Genomic DNA, 26,659 nt, shown 5'->3' with positions numbered 1-26,659 from the left:
TCACTGCAAACTCTGCCCCCCAAGTTCAAGTGATTCTCGTGCGTCAGCCTCCCGAGTAGCTGGGATTATAGGCATGCACCACCATGCCTGGCTAATTTTTGTATTTTTAGTAGAAACGGGGTTTTACCATGTTGTCCAGGCTGGTCTCAAACACCTGACCTCAAACAATCTGCCCGCCTTGGCATCCCAAAGTGCTGGGATTACAGGCGTGAGCCACCACGCCAGGCCCTCTATTTTATTACATATCATAAATTTAACATCTGAAATCTTCTTGTTCCTACTTGCTTACTTTTTTTTTTCTTTTTCTTTTTTTTCTTTTTTGAGTTGGAGTCTCGCTCTGTCGCCCAGGCTGGAGTGCCATGGCGTAATCTCGGCTCACTGTAACCTCTGCCTCCCGGGTTCAAGCAATACTTCTGCCTCAGCCTCCCAAGTAGCTGGGATTACAGGCACACAACTACTGCCCGGCTAATTTTTGTATTTTTAGTAGAGACAGGGTTTTGCCATGTTGGCCAGGCTGGTCTCGAACTCCTGACCTCAAGTGATACTCCCACCTCGGCCTCCCAAAGTGCTGGGATTACAGGCATAAGCCACCGTGCCCGGCCCCTGCTTACTTCTTTAATAGTCTATCTTTCACTGTTAGGATGTGAGCTCCGGGAGGGCACAAACCTTGTTGGTCCCACTCATTGCTACGTTCCTAGTGCTCAGAAGAAGGCCTGGCACCCAGTAGACCTGCAGCAAATATTGAGCGTGAATGAGTCCACGCCTACCCACCAGAGGCAGCTCAGCATCATGGAAAGTACACGGGCCCTGGTGACAGTTTTTACCTGCTGTGTGATCTTAGGCAACTTAACCTTTCAAGGCTCTTTTCTTATTTAGGAAGTGTGACTAATAATATGGTATCTACCTCTAGGGGTGTTGAGAAGATGAAGTGGGATGATTTTTATATAACATAAAGGCCCTACCTCAGTAGCCACTCAATAAATGGAAGCTATGACTTTCCTGAGAGGTTCCCTGTGACTGCAAAGGGCTTTCCATGTGCCTCACCTGCCCTTTCACCGCTAACCTGTCTCCATCCTGTTTCCTGCTTCGTGGTGCTAATAATCATCGCCATCCTTGGCTCCTCCAAGGCCAGAATCAAGAGACCAATTCCAACTCTTCAGGCCACACAGTCCCTTGCACTCCATCGTAGTTTCTCATCTGGGAGCCTCAGATGTCTAGTGTCTAGTTTATCCTCTAGACATTTATTAAGCACCCATGTGCGCTGGGCCTCTAGAAGGCCCCTATTAGAGCTCAGACCAATTCTGTGGATTCTGGGATGCCCCTTAGCACTGACTAGTCCTCGCGATTACCTCTGGCCATCTTGGGAAGCAGTGACCCCAGAAGGCGTAGGGCCAGTCAAGGGTCTTCCATGGGGCAAGAGGCTGCCTCTGGGAGAAGTGCTATCAGGGAACTCAGGTCCAGGGAGAGGGCAGGAGGAAGGAACCAGGGGGAGAAGTGGGGCTAGAAACAAACTTCGCCAACTTCAGAATTGTGAACAAAGCAGGCTCCCTTCATCTAGGAGAGGACCATCGACCCCTCCTTTCCTTACTCTCATTTATTCACTCACTCATGCATTCATTCAGACTCCAGCAGCCACTACTTGGAGCAAGGCCCCATGCCTACTATTCTTTGGAATTCGTGGTTGAATCGGTGACACAGGTGTAAATGGTTCATCACAATACAGCAGAGTGACCCTTGTAACAGAGTGAAGAACAAGGTGCGGGAAGGCTGAGGGGCCAAAAAAAAAAAACTGCCTGGAGAGCTGGGAAGCCCCCCACGAGGGGTGGTGGCCACGCTCCCTCGGTTTCTGCTTGTCTCTCTCTGCGTATGTTCCCCTGCCCAGTTCTCTCACTTGCTATACTTAAAAAAGAGAAGGAACTTCAGGCCCCTCCTTCTCTGGTGCCAACTCCAAAGGCTTTGTCCAGGATTACCCAAACCTCCCAGAGATTTAGGGGTGGATCATAAAGCCATCCGTCTTCTCTACATCAGGTTTTTAGTCTCACACCCCCTCCCAGTCACCTGTCCTCATGTTTCATTCCTTTGTTGACCACAAGGCTCAGGCCCAGAGTTAAAAGGACCAAGCCCTAGAGTTAAAATAGCGCAGTCAAAGCATCAAGATCAATGTCAAACAACTCTAGGCTTACATGTCTTTCTCTGTGAAGGGGACAGTGTTTAAGCAAGTCCATGACCAGATCTGACCTCCTTCAGGATAGGGGAGGCACATGGATGTGTGGGCCAAGTGAGATCCCCTTGGTAGGCAGGAATGGGGAGGAACTGGGCACACTTGAGTTAGTTGTTTTCAGTCCAATCACAGGCTTACGACAAGTTCAGACTTCTGCAGTTGGGGTGGGAGTTTTGGGAAAGGACAGGTACAGGTGGAAGACGATGGTTCTTTGAACCAGGGCTGACCCTTGTGTCCCCTTCAGAGCGCCCATGTGAGTTGTTACCGCCTCCACTGTCCGCCTGTCCACTGCCCCCAGCCTGTGACGGAGCCACAGCAATGCTGTCCCAGGTGTGTGGGTAAGTAGCCATGCTCCTCCCCATCGTCCACGGACCTTTCTCCTACTCCCAGTGTAGCCCTCTTGCTGAGGGAGACCCCTGCAAGGAGAGGGGCAGTCTCTACCCATCAGAGGTGTAGACACACAAAGGTGCTCAAGGGAAGAAATATCCCAGATCCCCAGGCAGTGCTGGGGTAGCAGAGACTTTGGTGTCCTTAAGTAGGTGTGCCTGGCAGGGGAGGGAGGACATGCAGAAAGGAGCTGCAGGAAACAGGGCCTTGCTTGGGCTGCTGACTGGCACACTTGGGCTCCAGTCTCTCTCGGGCCTGCCAGAGCTGGAGGGTGTGGGTGCAGTCTGGGAAGTGAAGGTGAGTGATCTTGGGCTTGAAGGTCCTATGGGGAGACCCCAGAATTACCACTGGGGGGGCTGAGAAGGACTAAAGGAGTCAGGCCCTGTTCTCTGAGATTCCTCCCACTGCTGAGATTTAGGGACTCTATGTGTCCTGATGCTAAATGTCTATGATTCCATGATTTTAAGATTCTAAGAGCCTCTGAGAATGAGATTCTAGGAAGAAGAGGTCAGAGAAAGGACAGGTGGTCTGGGAAGAAACTGGCAAAACCAAGTGTCCAGTGAGGGGCAGCCAGAGGGGAGGCCAACTTGGAGGTGGGAGGGGAAGTTGAGAGGAAAATTGATGTTTAGAAGCATCAAGAAAGTAGTGAAGAAGAGGCTCCAGATTTTGGCCTCGGGTCCGGGCTCTGGAATCAGGACTTTCCTGGTGAGCTGGTATGGAGTGGGGCTCATTTTCCAGGGGGGAGCCCAGCAGGGATCTGACTCGTGGCCCTGACATGGGTCATAGAGATTCCTGGCTATGGGTCCCCGGAGAGACAGTGGCTCTCAGCTTCTTCCTGCACAGTGAGGGAGTGTCCTCATGTCTGATGCTGACTCTGGGGGTCCTCACCTCTCCTTGCTGACTTTGGGATTTCCCCCTGTGCTTGGCCCAGGCCTCTTGTTGCTAAAATGCTCTTCACTCCCTCTCTCTTCCCATCCCCTGCCCTTCTGCCTGCTTGGCTCCACAGTTCTTCAAGACTCTGCTCGCCATTGCCATCAGCCCTTCAGGAGGGCTTCCCTGGCCACTCCTCCCTGGCTGAGTTAGAGGCTCCTCCTCTCTGCTGTCACAACTTCTGTGCTTCCATCCACCCTAGCCGTTACCTGCTACAGTATCATTGCTTGTGGCTTGTCTTTCTGCCTAATTAGATTTCAAACTTCTTTTTTTAAAATTAAAAAAAAAAAGTGTTGGCCGGGCGCGGTGGCTTGCACCTGTAATCTCAGCACTTTGGGAGGCCGAGGCGGGCGGATCACAAGTTCAAGAGATTGAGACCATCCTGGCCAACATGGTGAAACCCCATCTCTACTAAAAATACAAAAAAAAATTAGCTGGATGTGGTGGCATGTGCCTGCAGTCCCAGCTACTCAGGAGGCTGAGGCAGGAGAATTGCTTGAACCTGGGAGGTGGAGGTTGCAGTGAGCTGAGATCGTGCCACTGCACTCCAGCCTGGTGACAGAGCAAGACCCTATCTCAAAAAAAAAAAAAAAAAAAAAAAAAAAAAAGAAAGAAAGAAAAAGAAAAAAAATTTTTTTAATGTTTTTGGTAGAGATAGGGTCTCACCATGTTGCCCAGGCCAGTCTCGAACTCCTAGAGTCAAGTGATCCTCCCACCTCAGCCTCCCAAAGTGCTGGGATTACAGACGTGAGCCACCTCACCCGTAATTTTTGAGTCTGAGTTTCTTGATGGCAAGGGCTAAATTTTACTCATTGCTCCATTCCCAATGCCTAGCATGGTGCCTGGAACAGAGGAGTGCTTAGTCAAGGGGTCTTGAATGAATGAATGGGCTCTCTCAGGACCAGAGGCTTAACCCTCCACCTGGCAGGATGAGGACGGACTGATGGGCAGGTGATGGGGAGGGGGGGTCTGGGGGCCAGTGAATGACAGGAGTTTACACAAGCACAGGGACAATCATGCCAGCTGGCACCACTAGAATGTAACCCTATGAGGGCAGGGACTCTTTTGCTCACTGCTGTATCCCCAGCACCTAGAACAGTGCCTGGCACTGAGAAGTGCTCCATGACCCCTCACTCAGTGCTGGATGAACTAACTCGGGCCCCACTGAGCGGAAGCTGAGGCTGCCAGCTTTACCTTCTTGCTCTGGCTGGGGCTGCCTCAGACACTGAGGGGGCTGGAGGGCTGTGGTAGGGGTCATGGGGTCATGGGAGGGAGGGACACAGTCAGATGTAGGTGTCAGAGGGACCTCTTAGTTAGCTGATATGGGGAATGGCTGGCAAGGCCCAGGCCAGAGCTTGGTTTAAATATCAAGCTGGGGTCAAATGCAAAATCTTCAGAAAAGTGGCCTTGTTAATTTCAGCAAAGATTCACATGAAACCTCATTTTCTTCTTCCTCCTGCCCCTCCCCCACTGCAGAACCTCACACTCCCTCTGGACTCCGGGCCCCACCAAAGTCCTGCCAGCACAACGGGACCATGTACCAACACGGAGAGATCTTCAGTGCCCATGAACTGTTCCCCTCCCGCCTGCCCAACCAGTGTGTCCTCTGCAGCTGCACCGTAAGAACTCCTGCCTTCCCTTCAGCACAGGCCAGCGCTCTAGGCCTGCAAAGAACATAGTAGCCTGGACTGCGGCCTGGGGGGATTGTTCCTCCTGGCCAAAGCAAAATGAACGGGCTCAGGGGAAAGGGAATATCTAGGGTTTGGAATGTCCTGTCCCTAGCTTGGTCAGGTGACCATTCTCTGAGCTTTCACACCTTCCTGAGCCTTCTGTTTCCCCCAGTAGACGCTGCCTGCATTCCTTGAGGGGAGGAAACATATGTGTTTCATTTCTTTATCCTCTGCTGTCAGTCCAGGGCCTAAAGCACAGAAGACATCTGTAATGATTGTTGAATGTGAGAATGAATACGCAAATGATCAGTTATCAGTCTTGGGGGATAGAGACAGGGCCAGATTATCTGTAGCAAATGGAAATTAATCTGAAGCTACTTAAACTCCTCCTGTCTATTGTTAGAGCTGGACCTCGGGGCAGGCAGGGCTGACTCGGCAGTGTTACCACGGGACAGAGACTGAAGCTAAGCAGGGCCTCCTCTGGAAAGTCTTCAGCCTCCTCCTTGTAAGGGAACTGGGGTGTAGGCATGGCCTTCCTATAGGTTTGCAGGTGGCTTTCAGCATGTCATTTTTTTTTTTTTTTTTGAGACGGAGTCTCACTCTTTCACCCAGGCCGGAGTGTAGTGGTGCGATCTCGGCTCACCGCAAGCTCTGCCTCCCGGGTTCACGTCATTCTCCTGCCTCAGACTCCCGAGTAGCTGGGACTACAGGCGCCCACCACCACGCCTGGCTAATTTTTTGCATTTTTAGTAGAGTCGGGGTTTCACCGTGTTAGCCAGGATGGTCTCGATCTCCTGACCTCGTGATCCACCCACCTCGGCCTCCCAAAGTGCTGAGATTACAGGCGTGAACCACCGTGCCCAGCCCAACATGTCATTTTTAACCCTGGGCTTGGCAACTCATCTGTGAATTGGCAGGAGAAGCCCCTGCCCTCCCGATTTCCTTACTACCTGATCACCACACTTGGGCCTCGGTTCCTCTGAGTGCGTAAGGGAGTCTGACCAAGTGATCATTAATGTTCTCTCCAGACTAGGTATCAGAAACCTGTGTTTGAGCTCCGGCACTGTCCCAGTTCCCTTTGTGACCTCAAATAAGTCACTTCTTTTGGGCCTGCCTCCCTATCTTTTCAGTGACAGGGTCCCATCAGTCTGAGTCTTTGGATCTTAAAGTTTCTGTGCTGCAGAGCAAGCAGCCTGCAAATAATGAGGAGTGACTACTTATAAATCAAGCTAGTAAGCGATTGCCTTTTGTAGGGTATGAGCCTTCTGCAGTGGTCTCGTCTATTGTATCACCAGGTTCACAGAAATGCCTGGTTTATAGACAGTATCCAAATGACCCTAGGAGAAGGATATCACTATTTCTGTCTTCCAGATGAGGAAACGGGCTCAGAATAGTTAAGTGACTTGCCTGAGAGCACACAGCTAGTAAGTGACAGAGCCAGAATTCAGACCCAAGGCCACCTGGCTCCAAAGCCAATGTTCTTTTACCTGTGTCCTGCTGCCTCCCCTGAAGGGATGAGGCCTGGATGAGGAGGGGGCTGTGGCGAGAGACAGAAATGCTGGGTGGTGGGTGGTGACAGCATTCCCAGGATTCCTCTGTTCATTCTCCCTGGGTACTTGGGCCTCCCCTTCTTTCTTCTCATCCCTGATTATATGAGGCTGGCTTGACTTCTGGCCTCACCCGAGGGACCAGAACACTCACTTCTCAGACCCTCTGGAAAGGGAACAGGGAAAGGTCTCAGGGCAATAGTGCTTCCCCCAGGCACGTTGTGCCTTGTGCTTTTCACAGCCATTCCCTCACTGGATCTTCACACCCTAAATGGGTGTGACCCCACTTCACAGAGGTGGAATCTCAGGCCCAGAGGAAAGAAGTGACCACTAAAGGTCACCTGGCCCCTGACCCCCAGAAGGCCCCTTCCCCTGCAGTCTTGCCTTTCAAGGCTGGATCCCAAAGTTGGAAACCAAGGGCTTTCAGTAAAGAGCAAGATGAGCCCAGGTATCACCCACCTGTCCCCCTCCAATGACGTTAATTTCAGTGGGAAAAGCTTGAAGATTGGGCCCCGACTGTCTTTCTAACTTGAGACGGCTCAGGCCCTGCTCCGGCTCCTCATTTATAGGATAGGGAGATTCCCGCCTTACCAGGTGGCACCTAGGGACAGCCTGGCTATGAGTGAGTCAGAAGCTGAAGGCTGGATGTTACCTGCAGGGCCTGGAAGTGGGGCTGGGAGGGCATGGGGGACCCCTTCTCTGAGCTGGCCGGGCCTTGCCATGGAGATGCTATTGCTTCCCCTCCCCACCATAGGAGAGACCTCAAGGCCATTTGCTCCCAGGGAAGGGGGTGTTCCTAGCCCCCAAGGCTAGCCCTTGTCAGAGCTCATTTCCCAGCTGGTTTGCTCTATCTGTCAGGAGGGCCAGATCTACTGCGGCCTCACAACCTGCCCCGAACCAGGCTGCCCCGCACCCCTCCCGCTGCCAGACTCCTGCTGCCAAGCCTGCAAAGGTGAGTCTGTCCCTCCATCTGGCAGCACTCACCCACCCCTCCACTCCATGGCCCTAGCCATGGACTGTGAGAGCCGTGAGGAACTGCAGGTGACACCCAGCATTTAGCAGACGGCTCTTTCCTCCAGGGTGTGGCTTAACCTGCACCCCCCAGAAAGCAGAGCCTGGCAGAAGCTGATGTGCTACTTATTTTTATTGCAGTCATTGGGGGAGGAAAGAGGGAAAGGCAGAGTGAAGCAGGTAAGGAGAGAGAAGTAATACAGGCATATGTCCAGGGGCTGGCCTCTGCTTGCTAACCAAGGAAAAGTGACCTATTGCTCTAAGTAGTCTCTGCTTCTCAGAAAAGTCTGGGGGTGGTAGAGGAAGCAGTAAGAATGTGTCCATCAGCTACCAACTATCTCTCCATTGAGCCCAAAGCTCATCCATGCGTGGGACTTCCCTGCTGTGCATGCATGGGTGGGTGCTAAGTAGCCCTGGGAGCAGAGGCAGGAGTGGGCTGGGGTAAGGAGTGGGGGCAGGGAATGTGGACAGGAGCTGCGGGCTTGAGGGAGGGGCACTGTGAGGCTGAGCCTGAGGGAAGTGTTGGGGAGCCCGTGCAGGGGGGCTGCTGCTGCAGTGCCTGCCATGGGGGGACAAAGTCCCTGCAATCAGATGAGCTGAGAGGACCATAAGTGGCATGTGAGAGGGGTCTAGTACAGGTAAGGACTACGTCTCATCCTGCCTTCCACATGGCAGAGCTGGTCACAGTATTGGGCTCACCAGGGCTCAGAACACGTCTTTTATACAGAACCCAGGTAGAACCTCTTATAAAACAGGGAGGCAATACATCAGCTAGCAAAGGGCAGGCTAGGCTTGAGCAGAATGAATGAAATGGTTGGACTGTTCCCTGCAGGCTGGGGTAGTCAAGGAAAGCCTGCTGGAGGAGGTGGCACTCAGGTAGGGGAGTGCTCCACAGTGGATGCATCCCCAGATGTTTGCATTTTGGAAGGAGCACTGGACTAGGAATCAGGTGACTCCAGTTTAGTCCTGGTTCTTCCAGCTAACTCCATAAATTCCTTCCTTTCTCTGGGCCTCAGTTGTGCCCTGTGATTTCTAACACAGTCTAATTCCAATGTTCTGGGTCTTTGAAACGGGAATGATTGGTGGGAACCAGACTGTGGAGTGAGGCAAGGGATAGGGAGAGAGAGGCCCACTCGGGTTTAGGAAGCTACAGGGCTCCAAATGGCTTTGTGTGCTGGTTTCCCAGGGGAATAGGGACTGGCAGCGTGCTCAGGCTGGAGGGGCCAAGGGGCTGGAGTGTAGGGTCCTGAGAGTATAAACCAAGGCCTGGTGACTTCAAGTGTGGCTGCCCAGGAAACTGCATCTATGCAGGCTGCAGGGATGGGATTCTGGGCCTTTGGGCCATCCATGGTAAATACTGAAAGGTATGGCCCAGTGTCCCAGAGAGGTGAGTTTCAGTAAGGACCAAACAAGATGCTCTGTTTCAAGGAGTTCAGTCCTAATGGTGACCAGGAGGTCAATACAGGGAAACTGAGGCAGCAACCCAGTTGTAGGGGACTTTATCAACCCAACCAGGATGAAGAGAGGCTGTAATGGGAAGTGGAAGAAGTCCCCACTGGGGCAAAGGAGCTGGCTAGTGGGCTGGGGCTGCAGATGTGACAGCAGGCCTTGGGAATGGACAGAGCCTATAGGTGGAGGCCGCAGGGCTCTAGCTAGCAAGGCTGGGGAGCCTGAGGCTGACCCAGCTTCCCTTTGAGTTTTCAGATGAGGCAAGTGAGCAATCGGCTGAAGAGGACAGTGTGCAGTCGCTCCATGGGGTGGTGAGTGCACGGCCTTATTGACGGGGTGCGGGACAGGGGGCTGGGATCTAGGGCTAAATCTCGTGACTCTGGGGCAGGCAATACCAGTTATTGTCCTCGTTTCTTATTTGTCTCCTGGGTCAGCTACATGAACATCCACTATATTCCAGCCCCTCTCCCTAGCCTCCCATCATGGGTCCCATCATGGTTGATGGGTAAGGAGTGGCCTGGGGGAAACAGGTTACCACGCAGGGCAGCAGCAGGCCCCAAACTTCCGCATTTTCCTCTCGAGAAACACTTTGACACTGTTCCATCTGCAGCTTGTGTCTCCCCTTAGTTCAGGCACCTTCTTCCCAGGAAATGGCCTCTAACTTGGGCCAGCCTTCCCCACCCAGTTCCTGAGGTGCTGGCTCTTTACAGCCTGCCTGTCTGTACCCCCCTGTATCTTGGCCCCTCTCAAGCTTGGTCTAGGTTAAGATGGGCTTAGCTGGACAGCTGTCTCTGGTTTGAGAGGAAGGAGATAGAGAATGGGTTCACACATTGATTCAAGTCCCTGATGGGTCCTCTCTGCTATGTCTGCCACATGAACAACTCCACCTGCTCTTTCAGCCTGGGTCTCCTGGTCTCTGGGAGACTAGAGGCTGCCTCCCCTTCCCAGAGATTCCCCAGGAGCCTGAGCCCATGTCCGCACCCTTCTCCTCTGCTAGCTCATCCTGCTGCCCTCCCCACCCAGGCTAGGCTTTCTCAGGTGGGGGCCTGAGACCTGAGACCCGAGGGTACCACAGGTCCTACGCCATTCCCTCCACTTTCCTTCCTGTCCTCTTCCTAGGAGGCAGTGCGTAAGTGAAACCCACCCAGGCTGAGTTCCAGGCTCTGATCAGCTATTTACTGATGGGCTCGGTGACTGGAGCAAGCATTAGGAGACTGAGCTGTTTGATTCCTTCTTGCCTTTATTCCACTCAACACACATCTCCCAGGAGTGTCCTATGTGCCTGAGCCCGTGCTGGGGCCTGGGACAGTTTCCACTCTGGGAGCTTTTGTGAGCTCAGGCTCTGGGCCATTGGAGAACTGATGCAGGGACTGTACCAGGCAGGAATGGGCTCCAGAAGAAGGAATGTGTGTGGCTCCAGGTCAGCGAGGGAGGTAATAGGCTCTAGTCCCTGCCGCAAGCCCACTTGGTCCTCTCCTGTGGCTGGGAGCTGCCCAATCCCCAAACTCTGAGCTGTCCTCGCCACACCCCTATTGCTGTCACTGACAGCCCTCTCAAGACCTGGTCTGGAGGGACAGGGTCTGGGGGTTTTGGATCCCAGGGGTTCAGGAAAGAGGGCCTAAGCTTCAGAGGCCCTTTGTCTCTGGATGGGGCCTGCTCTTGGTCTTCACACCCCATGGGATTCTGGGGCCTGATGCCATCTTCAGAGGGCCATCCCCTTGTCCAGCCACCAACTAAATCTCCACAAAGGAGAACTGCCTGCCGTGCATCCTCACTGCATGCTCACCTTCTGTTTCCCAAATATGAAGTTCTCCCTGATCAGTTACATCTGTCAGATCAAGACCTCAGCACCCTCTGCCCACCCCAACTCCAAGGCCTTGGCTCTGACAAGGCCCAAGAAGGGCTTCGTGGAGGCCAGATTTCCAAATCACTATCCTCTGAGAGTTTTCAAAGATCGAACTGTCTGAAAACATCTTAGACCTCATCCAGATCTTTCTATCCCTGGTCTCTGCCTTCTCTTCTCTGGGAAGTCATGCTGGGGTCTCCCCAGAGCCTCTTGCTGCAGCCTGTCTTGCTGTTCTGGCTCCAGCTGGGGCCTGCTATGCTCACTCAGTGACTTTCATCCTTCCTGCCATTTGCAGAAACATCCTCAGGATCCGTGTTCCAGTGATGCTGGGAGAAAGAGAGGCCCGGGCACCCCAGCCCCCACCGGCCTCAGCGCCCCTCTGAGCTTCATCCCTCGCCACTTCCGACCCAAGGGAGCAGGCAGCACGACCGTCAAGATCGTCCTGAAGGAGAAACATAAGAAAGGTGGGGACTGGACCCTCCTCCAATCTGTGAGGCAGGGAAGGGGGGCCCTGACTGCTCCCACCCTCAACCCCCTGAACCCTCTCCTCAGTAGTTCCCTAATTCCAACTTGGCCATGAGCTTGTAGACTCAGAGAACACCAAAACTGAATGAGGGTGCTCTTAAAGATCATCAGGTTCAAACCCCCATTTGACAGATGAGGACACTGAGGTTCAGAGTATTGAGTAAGAGACTAGTTCTGGAACAGTACAAGATTTTTTTTAGCATCTACCGAGTCTTTGCTGGGAAGAGGGGCAGACAGAACAGATAGATGGGAAATGGAAAATGGTCTCTGCCCTTGAGGGGCTCATAGACTAGTTGGGAAGACAGACAAGAAAATAAATGACTTTAATATAAGGAAGTGTGCTGAGGGACAGTTTTTGACAAAGGAAGGAGGGAGCAGAGCGAGGCTGCAGGAGGACAGTGGGGATGAAGTAGAGAAGGTGGCCAGACGGGCAGCCATGGCCACAGAATGGGGAGAAAAGAGACCTCCCTGCAGGGCGCCCTGATGGCTGGAGAAGGAAGAGCTATGGGGCTACTGAGTCCTGGCCCTGCCTTGTTCAGATGGGACACTGAGGCAGACGGGGGAAAGGGACCTGCCAGGGCTCACATGACCAGGTGATGACAAAAGTTGATCTCAGTTCTCCTACCACAAGATCAGCACTCTCCTTGCTCCCGCATAAGTGCCCTGAAGGGCGAGGGAGGACTCTCCATCTTCAGTAAGTTCCTTCTGGGCCCATCTCAGCTCTGAGTGCTGCAGTGGGCGGTGTCAGGGAGAGGGGACAGGTTTTATTCCTGGCCTATGCTTTGCAGGCAGTGTGGCTAGGCAGGACTGGTAAAGTGAGGGCTCCCCAAGGGCCCACCCCACCTGCTGCTGGACCAGAGGCCCTGGCCAGGTCTGAGGCCCTGATCCTCCTTCCTTCTCACCCTCCTTATTCAGCCTGTGTGCATGGCGGGAAGACATATTCCCACGGGGAGGTGTGGCACCCGGCCTTTCGTGCCTTCGGCCCCTTGCCCTGCATCCTATGCACCTGTGAGGATGGCCGCCAGGACTGCCAGCGTGTGACCTGTCCCACTGAGTACCCTTGCCGTCACCCCGAGAAAGTGGCTGGGAAGTGCTGCAAGATTTGCCCAGGTACACAGGGGCACTGGGAGCAAGGAGGGCGCTGGCCAGAGTGAGCCCTGGGTCTCTCTCCCCAGGGCCACAGACACTTGGAACATCTCAGACATGGAAGGGCATGCATCGGTGCCACAGGATGCGGGCATGTCAGACACACAGGCATGGAAAATGTCAGATGAAAATATTAAATGGATAGAACCATGCGGTGTCAGGATAATAGATTCAGAGGTTGTTAACATAGAATCAATAATGTTCCGGATTCCATGAAGTCACAACATTTTAGAATATTAGAGTTTTGAAGAGGTACAGCCAATGTTTATTGAACACTTCATGAGCTTCTTGTCTCTCCAGAGGACAAGGCAGACCCTGGCCACAGTGAGATCAGTTCTACCAGGTGTCCCAAGGCACCGGGCCGGGTCCTCGTCCACACTTCGGTATCCCCAAGCCCAGACAACCTGCGTCGGTTTGCCCTGGAACACGAGGCCTCAGACCTGGTGGAGATCTACCTCTGGAAGCTGGTAAAAGGTGAGTGTTGGCCCACTCCCAGTGGGGTGTACCTCTGACCAGTCCCCCTTCCCGTGCCCCAGACCCCACAGGGGCCTTAGGAACGTTTTGCTGATCAGGTGCCTCTGGCTGCCCCGCCAGGTTTAAGAGCCCCTGATTCCAAGATGCAGGGAGATAATGAGCCTGACTGGTTCTCTACAGTTACGATAAGCTCCTCCCGCTGATGCCAAGGCTCGATAGTGCTCCCTCTCCTGGGGGGAAGGCGCTGTTGCACCTTGTGAGGAGCCAGGCAGGGAGAAATAGACAGATGTCTAATGGCAGGACTTTAGCACTGGGAGCGGGGGGGTCTTCTCAGGTAGGAGGGCCCTTACAGCATCCTCAGAGTAGGAGGGCCTGGAGGCTGGCTGTGTTCAGCCTTTTTAAGGTGGTGGATCTTATCACTCCCAGGTAAGTGGACATCAGAACCACAGTTCTCATTCTGTGAGAAACCCACCCTCTTCAACAATCTGCTGCTATCACCAACTGAAGGTCAAGAGGAGTTTTTTCTACTTTTTTTTTCTTTTTTTTTTTTTTTTTGAGACAGGGTCTCAGTCACCCAGGCTGGAGTGCAGTGGCATGATCTTGGCTCACTGCAACCTCATCCTCCTGGGCTCAAACGATCCTCCCATCTCAGCCTCCTGAGTAGCTGGGACCGCAGTTATGAGCCACCACGCCCAGCTAATTTTTGTATTTTTTTTGTAGAGATGGGGTTTTGCCATGTTGCCCAGGCTTGTCTTGAACTCCTGGACTCAAGCAATCCTCCAGCATCAGCCTCCCAAAGTGCTGGGATTACAGGCGTGAGCCACCACACCCAGCGGGTTTTCATTGATAAGGAAATTGCTGAAAGTTCAGTTTCGTGGCCTTTCTTGTAAAACATAAGTCCTCTGAGTAGAGTGAACTGTTAAGCCATGATCCAAATTAAACTCTTTTAAGTGTGAATTAGCTCTAAAGTTCCTTTCCTCTACTGATGGTTTTGGCTGGCGGGGTGGGGGTGGAAGAGGGAATGATGATAAGAAAAATGACAATGATAATAATAACCAATGTGTGTAGCACTTTGGAGTTTACAAAGTGCTTTCACATTCACTATCTCATTTGATCCTCAACGATCCTGAGAGTTAGATATTATTATCCCCATTTTACAGATGAGGAAACTGAGGCTCAGAGAGGTGAAGTACCTGGCCCAAGGCCACACAGCCAGTAAGTGGAGGACGGGAGCTAGAGCCCATGTCTTGTGGCGTCAGATGCGGCTCTTTCCCTGCTCTACTCTGCCCCCTGTCGTAGGAGGAATGGACGAAGAAAGTGGAGCTGTTCAGCCTGGAGAAGAGAAGACTCAGGGGGACAGGACTGCTGGCTTCGTGGTTCTGAAGGGCTGTCCCAGGCAGAGGGAGCAGCTGTGTTCTGAGTGACCGCAAGAGTCAAACAACAAGCAGGGGCTTTGGGTTCGAATCCCAACTCTGCCAGTTTGAATCCAGACTCTGCTATATCTTAGCTGTGTGGCCTTGGGCAGTCACATGATCTCTCTGGGCCTCAGTTTTCTCTTCTGTAAAGTGGGGAAGAGGGTTTTTGGAGGATTAAATGACATGACATCAGTGCAGCCCCTGACATACACCAGGCACTAAAAATGTCAGTCTTCTCATTCCACCACATCAGGTTGGTGAGAAATGCAGAGAGGCAGCTTTCAGCTCCAAGAGAAGAAGAACTTTCTCACACTTAGAGGCTTCTGCCAGTGGAAGGGAGGGAGCAAGCTCCACTTACGAGAAGCGTGCAAGCAGAGGCTGATGGGGATTCCGTCTGCAGCTGGGGAGTTAGATTCAGTAACCCTTAAAATTTTTTGAGCCTTAAGATTCCATCAGTCCCGGCTGGGCCTGGTGGCTCACACCTGTAATCCCAGCACTTTGGGAGGCCAAGGTGGGCAGATCGCTTGAGCCCAGGAGTTTGAGACCAGCCTGGTCAACATGGTGAAACCCCATCTTTACTAAAAATACAAAAATTAGCCAGGCGTGGTGGTGGGCGCCTGTAATCCCAGCTACTCAGGAGGCTGAGGAAGGAGAATCACTTGAGCCCAGGAGGTTGCAGTGAGCTAAGATCGTGCCATTGCACTCCAGCCTGGGTGACAGAGTGAGCCTCCGTCTCAAAAAAAAAAAAAAAATAATAATAATAATAATAATAATAATTAAAAGATTCCATCAGTCCCTGGGCAGGTTTTGGTCACGTGTTTACTCTGGGCCTCTCTCCCTCTGCTGCCCCCAACTAAGTGCCGGGACATGGAGCATAATAGGCCCCAGCCTCTCTCCTTAGGAGGCTTAGTGACCTGGGTGCAGTGGAGCTTATTGGGAGCTGAGCTGGTCAGGGAAGGCTTCGTGAAGGATGGGCCTCAATGATGTAAACAGCCAATGAACAGATAGTGTCACTAAAAATTAAAATAAGTAAGTAAATAAATAAAGAGGCAAGAAGGGTACACTGCAGCCAGGATGACAGTGAGAGCCTCAAACACTGGCTCCAGAGCTCACGCTCATATGCCCTGTGCTCTGTGATTGGTGTGTAGCAGGCACTATGTATAATGTATCTCATTTAATCCTCTTAAGAAACCTAAGGGGCACGTATTAATGCCCCCATTTTGCAGGTAAGAAAACTGAGTCTGAGAGGTCAAATAACTTACTCAAAGTCACACAGTTTAAGCAGTAAAGCAAAGATTCAAATCCAGCTCTGACTGTCCCCAGTGCCACCTCCACAGAGGTGACCTTGTGCTTTTAGGGAGGATGGCCAAGTTGTGCCAGGATGGCACAGTGGGGGCATAGCTCATGGCCAATCTCATTGTCACCAGGCCCAGCAGAAAAGGAAAAACAACTTCATAATGCCAGGCCCTGCCATCCTGTCACTAGCAAACCGCACCCCATCTTCTCACCCTGTGGGTTGCCTAAATGCCCCATCAGCCTCCCTGTTCCCTCCCTTTCCCAGACCGTGGGAGTTAAAACAAACACTACCCAGGGTTGATTGTCAGTGGGAACCACTCACTGTTTCCCCAGTCCAAGGAACGGAAACAAAGTGAGCAGGCAGATGCTAGGTGAGGCCACACCACGAGGGGCCAGCCCCAGACACAGGAATCTAACCAGATAGTTGCCTTAGGGTTAAGGGCCTTTTAGATTCTAAAGTTTCACAGTAGAAAGGATGTCAGGGTCTCAATTCCAAGCCCTGCCTAGGAAGGAAGCCCCCCCTGCAGCCTCCTGATGGCTTGATGGTATCTGGCGCCTGACTGTACATATCCCCACTCCTACTCCAGATAGGTGACATACGTCCAACACTGTGAATTGCTCAGCCCAAAGGGCATCTGATTTCACACTGAGCTGAGCCTATCCTGTGTCCCTGGACTTGCCCATTGGTGCCAACTCTGCACTAAGGATCCACAGAGCCTACCTGCCCTCAGACCTGCCACAGCCCTTCAAAGGGCAAGAGGCACAACCATGACCCTCAGGCTAGCTCTTAATTCCAGGCCAGAGACCCAGTCCTTTCAATTATGCTTTAATGCTTTACAGACCACAGTGTGGGAACTCGCCCTCATCCCTGCCATCTTCTCTCCAATTTTTCTGTAACTTGGGAGCATGCAGTGGCAGGCCTGTGCCGAAGGACCCATCCCCATCTCATCTCATGCTTGTTGCCTGCCGCTATGATATAATCCCTAGGCCTTTGGAGTTTCTTCCATATCCTGGTCCTTGGCATCTGGGCTGGGGGGTCCATGGACAGTGCTGGACATTTCCTGATTCCTGGAACTCAGTCCCAGGATCAGGGTTTTCTGTTCCCCTTGGCGGTAATCCCACGCTGATTCCCATAAGCAGGGCCAGTTCTTGGTCTTCTTAAAGGCAGTGCTGGCCTAGCAGAGGCTTGCTGGTTGCATCTGTTCTTTCTGGCCAGACACCTTGGTGGGTAACAGCTGGTGCAGCCTCACAGCCCATGTGCTCAGGGCCTCAGAGCCATGTGTGGTGCCAGTGGCCAGCACCCCATGAGACGCAAACATCAGGGGATCCAGCTAATACCTCATTCCCCCTTGGGGCCTGGCCTAGACTGGGTATGTGGTGTGTGTGTGTGTGTGTGTACTTGTTCATCTATCCATCCATCCATCCATCCATCCATCCATCCATCCATCCAGGGATTCATTCATTCTACATGCCAAATGTGGGCCAGGCTCAAGGGACCCAGAGAGGAGAGCCCTCTGGGAGTCCCCAGTCTGGTAGAGGAAGCAGGAGTAGACACAACAAGAGCACATTAGAAACAGGCACAATCACAGATGGAAGCCAGGTGCTGTGGGTGCCCCAAGGAGGAATTGCCTTGGGTGGATTAGGGAAGACTTCCCAGCTAAGGCTTGGAGCACAGGTAGGAGTTCATTTGGTGCCAGTAGTACAAGTAGTGGCCAGGTACAGTGGCTCACGCCTGTAATTCCAGCTTGTGCTTTGAGAGGCCAAAGCGGGTGGATCATTTGAGGTCAGGAGTTCGAGACCAGCATGGCTAACATGCTAAAACCCAGTCTCTACTAAAAATACAAAAAAAAAAAAAAAATTAGCCAGGCATGGTGGCAGGCACCTGTAATCCAAGCTACTCAGGAGGCTGAGGCAGGAGAATCGCTTGAACCCAGGAGGCAGAAGTTGCAGTGAGCCGAGATCACACCATTGTACTTCAGCCTGGGCAACAAGAGTGAAACTCCGTCAAAAAAAAAAAAAGAAAAAAAAGTAGAAATAGAAGGCAATAGTAGAAGGTATTCCAGCAGAGGGACTGGCATTTGAAAAGGCTTGGCCTCCTCAGGGGATGTCAAGTATTTGGTTAGGGCTAGGGCACAGGCAAGCCACTGTAACTCTGCCACTTGCTAGTTCTTTGGTATCTGAATAAACACACCTATTGATTTTTATCATATGTTCTATGCCCTGAGAAAAGCGTGACCAGTCCACATGAGCCAGCCAACCTTCCTTCCTCCCTTCCTGCCCTCCTTTCTTTTTTCCTTCCTTCTCTTTCCTTTCTTCCTTCTCTCCCTCCTGCCTTCCACTTCCCTCCCTCCCTGCACTGGGGACAGGTGGGTGTTGTGAGAGCAGGATGGTGCAGGTGACAGGAGCGGGATCAGCAGAGAGAACAGATGGAAGAAAACAGGCTTCACTGTGGAGGTGACAGGACGTCAGGGAAGGGGAATGACAGGGTGATGTATACATGTTCTAATGACCACAGCTAGGATTGCAGATTAGAGGGGGAGTGAAAGGGGTTAGGACTCTAGTGTAGTGACCCAGACAAGACAACAGGGGCCTGAGTGAGAATAGTGTGGCAGAGAGATAGGAGAATGGATTCAAAATATTGAGGAAATGTCATCAGCAGGATTTTGTGTCTGATCAGAATGGGGTGGGGGAGGGAGTGACTGGGTCCGTTCTGTGCTAAGTCACCCTGTTTCACTATTCACCGACTGTAAGTTTTTGCCTTGCCTGCTCACATCCTTGTCTCTGCCCTCAGGAATCTTCCACTTGACTCAGATCAAGAAAGTCAGGAAGCAAGACTTCCAGAAAGAGGCACAGCACTTCCAGCTGCTCGCTGGCCCCCACGAAGGTAGGAGCTTGGGCTGAGGAATGGGGCCAGGGGGAAGAAGGCAAGGACACAGGCCAGAGCCTCTCGGGGAGTTCCCAGGCTGCTGGTGCCGGGAGGAGGGGCTGTCAGCCACAGACGTCAGTTCCCAGCACAGGAATCCAGTGGGTGTCTGCGCCAGAGATTTCCTAACTCCAGAGCGGGAAGGTGAAGCAGAGCTGGCTGGATTTGGTCCTGGGGGTGGAGGGAGAAAGGGCTGTGGAGAGGGGAGGTCTCAGCCCCCAAACCTGGGTACTGCCCACTCCCTCTCTACTGGAACATTTCCACTTTCCTTCTATACCTTACTTTTAGGAAGATGGACCCAGGTGGGGCTTCGGGTCTGGGAGGGGAGGTCACAGAGGGGAGTATTACCAACAGGTGTCAGGAAACCAGCTCTGTCCCCCAAGATTGTTTGAAAGCTGGGTCATGTGCCCCATCACACCCAGTGTGATGGCACACTCGCCTCCAGGCTCCCTGTGGGCTCCAAACCCTGGCCCTTGCAGTTCCTCCTGGCCCAAGGCTTTTCCAACCCCCAGCTGCTGCCTCTGTTGTGCATGTGCAGACACACGCGCCTCTTCTCTCTTCTGCCCTCCTCCATGCAGGTCACTGGAACGTCTTCCTAGCCCAGACCCCGGAGCTGAAGGTCACGGCCAGTCCAGACAAAGTGACCAAGACATTATAACAAAGACCTAAACAGTTGCAGATATGAGCTGTATAATTGTTGTTATTATATATTAATAAATAAGGAGTTGCATTACCCTCAGCCCTGCCTTCTGGGTTCATATCCAGTCTCCCACATGCTCTCCCAGCGACTCCACAAGGCAGGCCTGGTTATCCCCATTTTACAGGGGTAGAAACCAAGATCCAGAAGGGATAGAGAATGGTCCCGGTCCTCACAGTGAGTTGTCACCAGAGCCAGGGCTAGCTCCCCCAGCCTCCTCACCCAGGCCCCCCACTGCAGCACCTCCTGCTTTTCCGGGCAGCCCCCCTCCAACAGCTCTTTGACACTGAGCCTCAGAAAGAGGAATGACTCTAATTAGCCAGGGGAGAGCATTAATGGAGCCTTAAAGCACTTTCCCAGCAAATATTCCTGGGATCCTCACCACTGTCTTCACACCCTACAATGGGGAAACCCAGTTAGGGAGGAGCAGCAGGCAAATCTGCAGAGCTGCTTAGTAGCAGATCTGGAGTTGGAGATCTCTCGCTCCAGGCTAGCACTCCTTCCCCAGTTCCACAGTGTGGCCAGTGTCACAAGCCCAGATAGCCTCACCTCAGAGGATTTCCAAGACTGGGTGGTCAGATTGCCAACCTGGCACCATGCTCTGAGAAGGCCCAACAGTTACAATTAAAGACACCATTAGGGCCGGGCACGGTGGCTCATGCCTACAATCCCAGCACTTTGGGAGGCCGAGGCGGGTGGATCATCTGAGGCCAGGAGTTCGAGACCAGCCTGGCCAACATAGTGAAACCGCATTTCTACTAAAAATACAAAAAATTAGCCAGGCATGGTGGTACACACCTGTAATTCCAGCTACTCGGGAAGTTGAGGCATGAGGATTGCTTGAACCCAGGAGGCAGAGGTTGCAGTGAGCCGGATTGTGCCACTGCACTCCAGCCTGGGTGACAGAGTAAGACTCCATCTCAAATAATAATAATAATAATAATAATAATAATAGAGACACCATCAATTATTTATCCTGCCCACATGTACAAATCCTTATAATTTCAAAGATGTTTTAATGCCAATGATTTCACTTAAGGTGAAAGGTGTAGGCACTACCCACATTTTAGAGGAGGAGATGGGCTCAGGACCACCACATTTCTTCCCTAAAGCCTCACAGTGGTGTGCTGAAGCCAGGGCTAGAACTCAGGCCTCCTGGCCCCAGGTGGGATTCTCTCCTCAAGACAGCTAGTCTCAACCCTCTCACAACCACGGCTCCTCCATCCCCTCCCCACCCAAGCCTGATCAAAGCTCCAGAGAAATGGTGGACAGTAGTCTGTTGACTGGACTTGTGTAGCCACTCAGAGGGCTCTGGTCATTGTCTCCATAGCCTTGGCTTTTTTTTTTTTTTTAAAGAGATGGTGTCTTGCTATGTTGCCCAGGCTGGTCTAGAACTAATGGGCTCAAGCAATCCTCCTGCCTCAGCCTCCCAAAGTGGTGAGATTACAGGCACGAGCCACTAAGCCCAGCCTCCATAGCCCTAATCTTGAACCTAGGGTTACTAAGGTTTGGGAAGTCTGCTAAGGTTTGGGAAGTCTGATGCCACCCTTATTGAGCAGGGATGAGTGTCTCCCTCCCCTAACTCCTCTGCCAGCTCCCAGGGGTCTGGATTTGAAAGTTTGGGGTTTGAGGGTGGAACCTCCCAACATCCCCTGAGTCAGAAGACATTCACCTTCTCCCCTCACAGCCTCTACCTGTCCCTCCTCAAGATGACTCACAAGGCTTGCTCACACAGAGGGTTCACTTGGAGCTCTGGGGATGGGTTCTGAGCTTGCCTCATTTAAAGTGCAGGAATCTGAAAGCTTAACCATTCACAGGATAAACTCTGGTCATCCTTCAGCCTATCTCAGATGTCTTCAGTTATACTTTCCCTGACACATCTGTGCCCTGTACCGCGGCTCCTTTCCTGGAAAATGGGGTTTGGAAACAGGGCTCTGTCATCAGAGGCAGTTCCAGGGTCTCCGGACAGGAGTGGACTTCGCTATACACATTTCCTGATGCTGCAGGCCAATTGCCTTCCTGGTTTCTCTGATGGGCTTATGGGATGCCTATGAGGTTCGCTTTTCCACCAGGGGGACACATTCAGCACACTGCCCTCTCCTGACTTTGGTCCAGACCTTTCTGTGTGTGTAAACACGGGCTCGCCATGTGAGTCTTCAGGCAGCTCTGCCATGTTGTCTTCTCTTTCATGGATTCATTCACAAAACAGCTTCGGCGCTGCTCTCGGGTGGGCTTTATGGTCGAGCACCAACACAGTGCAGGGAGCTAATTGCCCTTCGTGTGCTTTTAGAGCCTCAAGTCTGGAGGAGGACATAGAGGAGGGAGCGGCATCCGAGCCCCTCAGTGTTGCCAGTGCTAAGGGCAGGGACCAAGGGGGCACAGCCCCAACCCAGACTGAGGACACTCAAGCAGGCTCAGAAGGTGAGCAGGAGGTAGAAAAAAAAGGGGAGAGAGAGAGGAGGGTGGGTGATGGCACAGGAAGAGAAAACTTGGTAGAAGGTGAAAAGTAGCAAGTTACGGCAGAACCACAAATAGCTCACTGTCACTGGATGATAATTTGAGGCAACGAGCAAAGGGAGGTGAGTCTGCACAGCTAGCTGAAGAGCTCTGACTGCATCCTGAAGGCTAGCAGGTAGCCCCAGGAGAGTTTCAATACTTTGGTCAGATTTGTGGTTGAGAACACTGGTTCTACCGGCCAGGTGAAGAATGGCCTGGCAGAGTGAGGCTGAGGCCAGGTAGGAGGTGGCTGCTATGGGATCCATGTGAGGATGACTCCGGCCTGGGTAGGAGAGAGGTCATGGGCAAGGCACAGCGGATGACTGGCTAGACTCAGGATTGAGGGAGAGCAAGGAGCAAGTGTGTACCTGGTGTCTCACTTGGTGATACCTTCTGGGAGAAGAAGCCAGAAGTTTCAGCTGAGCACACACTGAGGCTCAGGAGGTATCCACAGCCCTCTGAGTTTAATAGGTCTGGAGAGAAAGCTGGGCTAGAGGTGGGGAGTTGGGAGCTGTTGACCTGTAGGTGGTAACTAAAGCTGGGAGAGGGGGCGACACTGGCCTGGGAGAGATGGTGGAGTAAACAGAGTGGGAGTAGGACGGATCCCAGAGCATCAGCAAAGGGTCAGCATGGCGGACAGGGAACAGGTGGGGGAGCAGGGTGCTGAGAGGGCCAGGAGTGAGGCCAGCAAAGAGACCTTCGTGGAGACAAGGAGGCTCCAATGGCCACAGCAGGGAGCACAGTCAGGAGAGCTGAGAAGTGGGAGCTGGGTTTTAGGTGCTGAGATGGTTTCTGGGAAGTGAGGAAACGGACAAGCATTTTAAGAAAGCTGGCAATAAAGAAGAAGAGAGGCAGGGCTGTGGCTGGCTGTGCACATGGGCTTGAAGAAGACAGCTTTTTGGCTGGGAGCAAGTCTCAGTGATGAGGAGATGCCCCAAGAGAGGGAAAATCGGGAGAAACAGGAGTGAGGATGGAGGAAGGCAAGATTTAGGGATGGGTTAAAATCCACTCCTCCTTGGCCTCTAAGCTGCTGCATAATCCTACTCATCTCCCGATGAGTGTGATGAGGGAGAGGGGAGTGGGGGGCTCCCAGGGCTGACCAGCCCTGCCCTGCATGGGGCTCCCCAAGGCTCCAGCAGGGAGTCCCATGGGATCCACTGTCCCACCGGTGGCCAGGCTGGGCACAGCCAGAGCTCCCACTGAGGTAGTGATATCCTTCCTGGCCATTGGTTAACAAAGCACATTCAAATCCACTGTCTCATCTGATCCCTAGCACAGCCCAGTGAGGTGGGGCTTGTTAACCATATCAGACAAGGGAACTAAGGCTCCAGGGAGAGAAGATCACTCACCAAGGTCACAATAACAAATGGACAGTTGGATTCCAACTGGGGTCTACGATTCTATATCCTGAAGTCTTAATTTTATTTTTTTAATTTTTTTGTGCAACTTTATGGGGTACATGAGAAACTTTGCTGCATGTGTATAACGTGCAGTGATCAAGTCAAGGTATTTAGGGTGTCCATCACCTGAATACATTTTTGTTAAGTACAGTCACCTTACCGTGCTATCAATCACTGAACGGAATCCTTCTGTCTTACTGCATGTCTGTACCTTCAGCCCAGTGCTCTTCATCCTCCTGCTCCCCACACCCTTCCCAGTCTCTGTCATCTACCTTTCCACTCTCTACCTTTATGTGATAGGATTCTGTATCCTTATGGGTCCCAGAGCACAGGAGGGGGCCAGGTCCCAGGCAGGGGCAGGCATCACAGACCTGGGCTCAGAGCCCCCATTCCACTCAACCTTCCCAGGTAGCTTTCTGGCCTTGAAATGTGATCATCCTTCACAATGCCAGGCCTGGCCTCCAGGTTTCCTGGGGATGTTTCCTCCTCCTCTGGCAGCTGTCACGTCACCTCCCTTTGTCCCCCCACAAACGCTGGGCTCTGGGAAATGGCAGTATTTCTGAGAAACAGGACGTGGCCTGTGGTTTAGGGCTAGCCTAGGGGTGAGGGATGGCCTGGGGCCCCACTGGACACAATGGCATCTCTCTCTAGGGCTGGCTCAGCCACCCTGCTTCCCCTCACCCTGGTCCCTGGAAGACACCCCCTGCCTGCCACCTCCTCCATCAGAATCAGTTCATGGAAACGAGCAGGAACCGCTGTAGGAAGCTGGCTGAGGTTGGAAAGGGGGTGGGTTGGCATGGGTTTCTATGTATAGGGTGTTTTCTCAGACTTTCTAGAATTAGAACCTGGATCTCTGGTACCCAGCTCAAGACTGATTTAATGACCACATGAAATTTGATTTCTCTCACCAATCCCACCTTTATCTTCCTCCAGCACAGATGAGAGCTCATATACTTGCCCAAAGTCAAACAGCAACTGGGAGGTGGGGCTGTGATTGGTACTCACAGGGTCTCACTCCAAAGTTCCGGCCTTTCCTGCCTGGTGACAACTGGGCCAAGGGTGAGATCAGCCTTCTCACCAGCTCCCCTGCCACCAGCCTCTCCTCTCCCACCCCTCCCCCTTCCCAGTAAGTCTTGCCTATCAGAATGATCTTTCAAAAACATAAATTTGACCATGCCTCTCCCTTATTAAGCCCCTCCCTAAATGACTTTCCTTTGTCCTCAGGATGACACCAAATCTCCCCCCGCTCACCCCTTCATGATCTGACTCCTGCTGCCTTTTTAGTCCAACCCTTGGGTTTATCTCCCAACAATACCCAAGGGTCCTGCTGCACCATCTGACCAAGTTGGGATGGATCTGGGCTCCAGAAAGACCTGAATCACAGACTCTGGCACCATCAGAACATTCCCTCTCCATTCTCAACTCTGTTGACCCTGAATAGTCACACCTTCTTTCCAACCAACTCTTTCAAGAAGAAGACAACACATTACACACTGTTGAACATTGTAAGAGCTCCCAACCAGATCAGGTACAAAGGACCTTCCCTTCCCATTCCAATAGAAATACTTTGGGGAGGAACTCTGACTGGTGCATATTGGGTGACATACAGCCAGTCTTGGGTGGTCAGGGATGAGGTACTAGCATCACATGATTGGAGTAGGGGAAGAGCAGTGCCCCAAAATAAAGGACTGGGTGGCAAACACAGGGAGTGGTCACCAAAGAGATCCCTGTTCCCAGGCCACCACTGCTACAACTTTCTTGAAACTGTGTCCTCTCTTCCATGCCTTTTACAAGTTGTTTCCTCTTTCTGGAATGCCTTTCCCTATTTTATACCTGTACTATTCCATTTTATCTTTCAAGATCTCCTAGAAAAGCCCTCCCTAGTCCTTGGCTGCCCCAGCATTGTCTGCTCCTCAGTAGTGGAACTCATACTTTTGTACTGCAGTGATCTGTTTTTCCCACGGGACAGTTAGTGTCTGGAACCAGAGACCACATGTTATCATCTCTGCACTTCCAGCCCCTAGCATGGTTCCTAGCCTTCAAGAGGCATTCAATATATGCTAATTGAAGGAAGGAAGAATGACAATGATGGTAAAAGCAACAGTGGTAAGATGTGGTTGACTGCTGACATATAGTAGGTACTCAATAAATGGTTGTTCAACCCTTGAATGATCACCACTACCATTGTCACTGCCATTACCACCACCACCACCACCGTTACTGCCACCTCTACCACCGGGACCACCCCTTACACTTGCAGGGCCCAGGCAAGAATGCACGTGAAGACTACCTATCACATCCTAAATATTTAAAAGTTATAAATCAAACTAAAACTAAACTGTTACATGAATATGTTTTGTGTTCCTACCTTGACAAATATAACTTCTTAATGTCCTGGAAGGCCAAATTCAAATTTAAAATTTTCTGACTTCTCTGAATTCTTGGCCAGAATATGTGAACCCAGGGAGAGCCAACCCTTGACCCCTGGCTTCCAGCTGTTGGCCCACCTCTCTCCTCATTTCACCTCCATCCTCTACTGTGAGGGGTCCCATACACACACATATGGACACCCCAATCTGCATGTCTATGGTGGTTTTAAAACATGTCCACAAATGCTTTTATCCTCCTCCCATTGAGAGGTAGCCCATGTGTGGCCCATGTCCCCACCCCTTAAATCTGAGTAGGCTGTGACTCATTTGTACCGACAGAATGAAACAGAAATTATAAGGGGTGATTTCCAAGGCTAGGTCAGAAAAGGCAATGCAGCTACTGCTTTGCTTACAGAGATAATTGCTTTTGGAGCCCTGAGCCACTTGTACAAAGTCCAACCACTATGAGGCCACCATGCTGTGAGGAAGCCAAGACGACATAGGTGACACACGTATATGCTCCACTCAACAGCCCCAGCTGAGCTCTGGGCCAACTATCGGAAACAATAAGCAGATATGAACATAAAGACCCCTCTAGGGGAATCCAGCCCCCAGCTTAGAGTCTCCCCAGCTGAGACCCCAGACATTGCGGAACAGAGACAAACCATTCCCACCATGCCATCCCCAAGTTGCTGACCCACAGAATTCATGAGGATTAGAAAACAGTTGTTGCTGGGCATGGTGGCTCACACCTGTAAACCCAGCACTTTGGGAAGCTGAGGTGGGAGGATCATTTGAGTCCAGGAGTTTAAGACTAGCCTGGGCAACATAGCAAGACCCTGTCTCTATAAAAAATA

The 26,659-nt window shown here is 52.1% G+C and overlaps 2 protein-coding genes across 4 annotated transcripts in view; both read left to right on the top strand.

Moving 5' to 3' along the window:
* Window positions 1-19,579, top strand: part of CHRDL2 (chordin like 2) — a 34,790-nt gene extending 15,211 nt beyond the window's left edge. Inside the window, exons 3-12 of one of the 3 annotated variants that reach the window (XM_002822235.6) lie at window positions 2,466-2,559; window positions 5,015-5,157; window positions 7,614-7,707; window positions 9,471-9,526; window positions 11,357-11,525; window positions 12,502-12,696; window positions 13,033-13,206; window positions 14,367-14,421; window positions 18,709-18,801; window positions 19,419-19,570. In XM_002822235.6, the coding sequence (XP_002822281.1) occupies window positions 2,466-2,559; window positions 5,015-5,157; window positions 7,614-7,707; window positions 9,471-9,526; window positions 11,357-11,525; window positions 12,502-12,696; window positions 13,033-13,206; window positions 14,367-14,421; window positions 18,709-18,801; window positions 19,419-19,509 (1,164 nt within the window). In that variant the 3' untranslated portion in view covers window positions 19,510-19,570. Of the gene's footprint in view, window positions 1-2,465; window positions 2,560-5,014; window positions 5,158-7,613; window positions 7,708-9,470; window positions 9,527-11,356; window positions 11,526-12,501; window positions 12,697-13,032; window positions 13,207-14,366; window positions 14,422-18,708; window positions 18,802-19,418 lie in introns of all 3 variants that reach the window. The other 2 variants (XM_024255461.3, XM_024255464.2) reach the window with 2 other exon arrangements.
* LOC134762120 (uncharacterized) lies at window positions 17,195-17,769 on the top strand. The gene is given in 2 exon segments (XM_063728293.1): window positions 17,195-17,318; window positions 17,321-17,769. Coding segments are annotated over 2 exon segments (459 nt in total). The 3' UTR covers window positions 17,656-17,769.
* Window positions 19,580-26,659: the final 7,080 nt, after the last annotated feature.

This window comes from Pongo abelii, chromosome 9, assembly GCF_028885655.2.
Source record: "Pongo abelii isolate AG06213 chromosome 9, NHGRI_mPonAbe1-v2.0_pri, whole genome shotgun sequence".
Taxonomy (NCBI): Eukaryota; Metazoa; Chordata; class Mammalia; order Primates; family Hominidae; genus Pongo; species Pongo abelii.
This window is presented reverse-complemented; position numbering and strand designations above follow the sequence as displayed.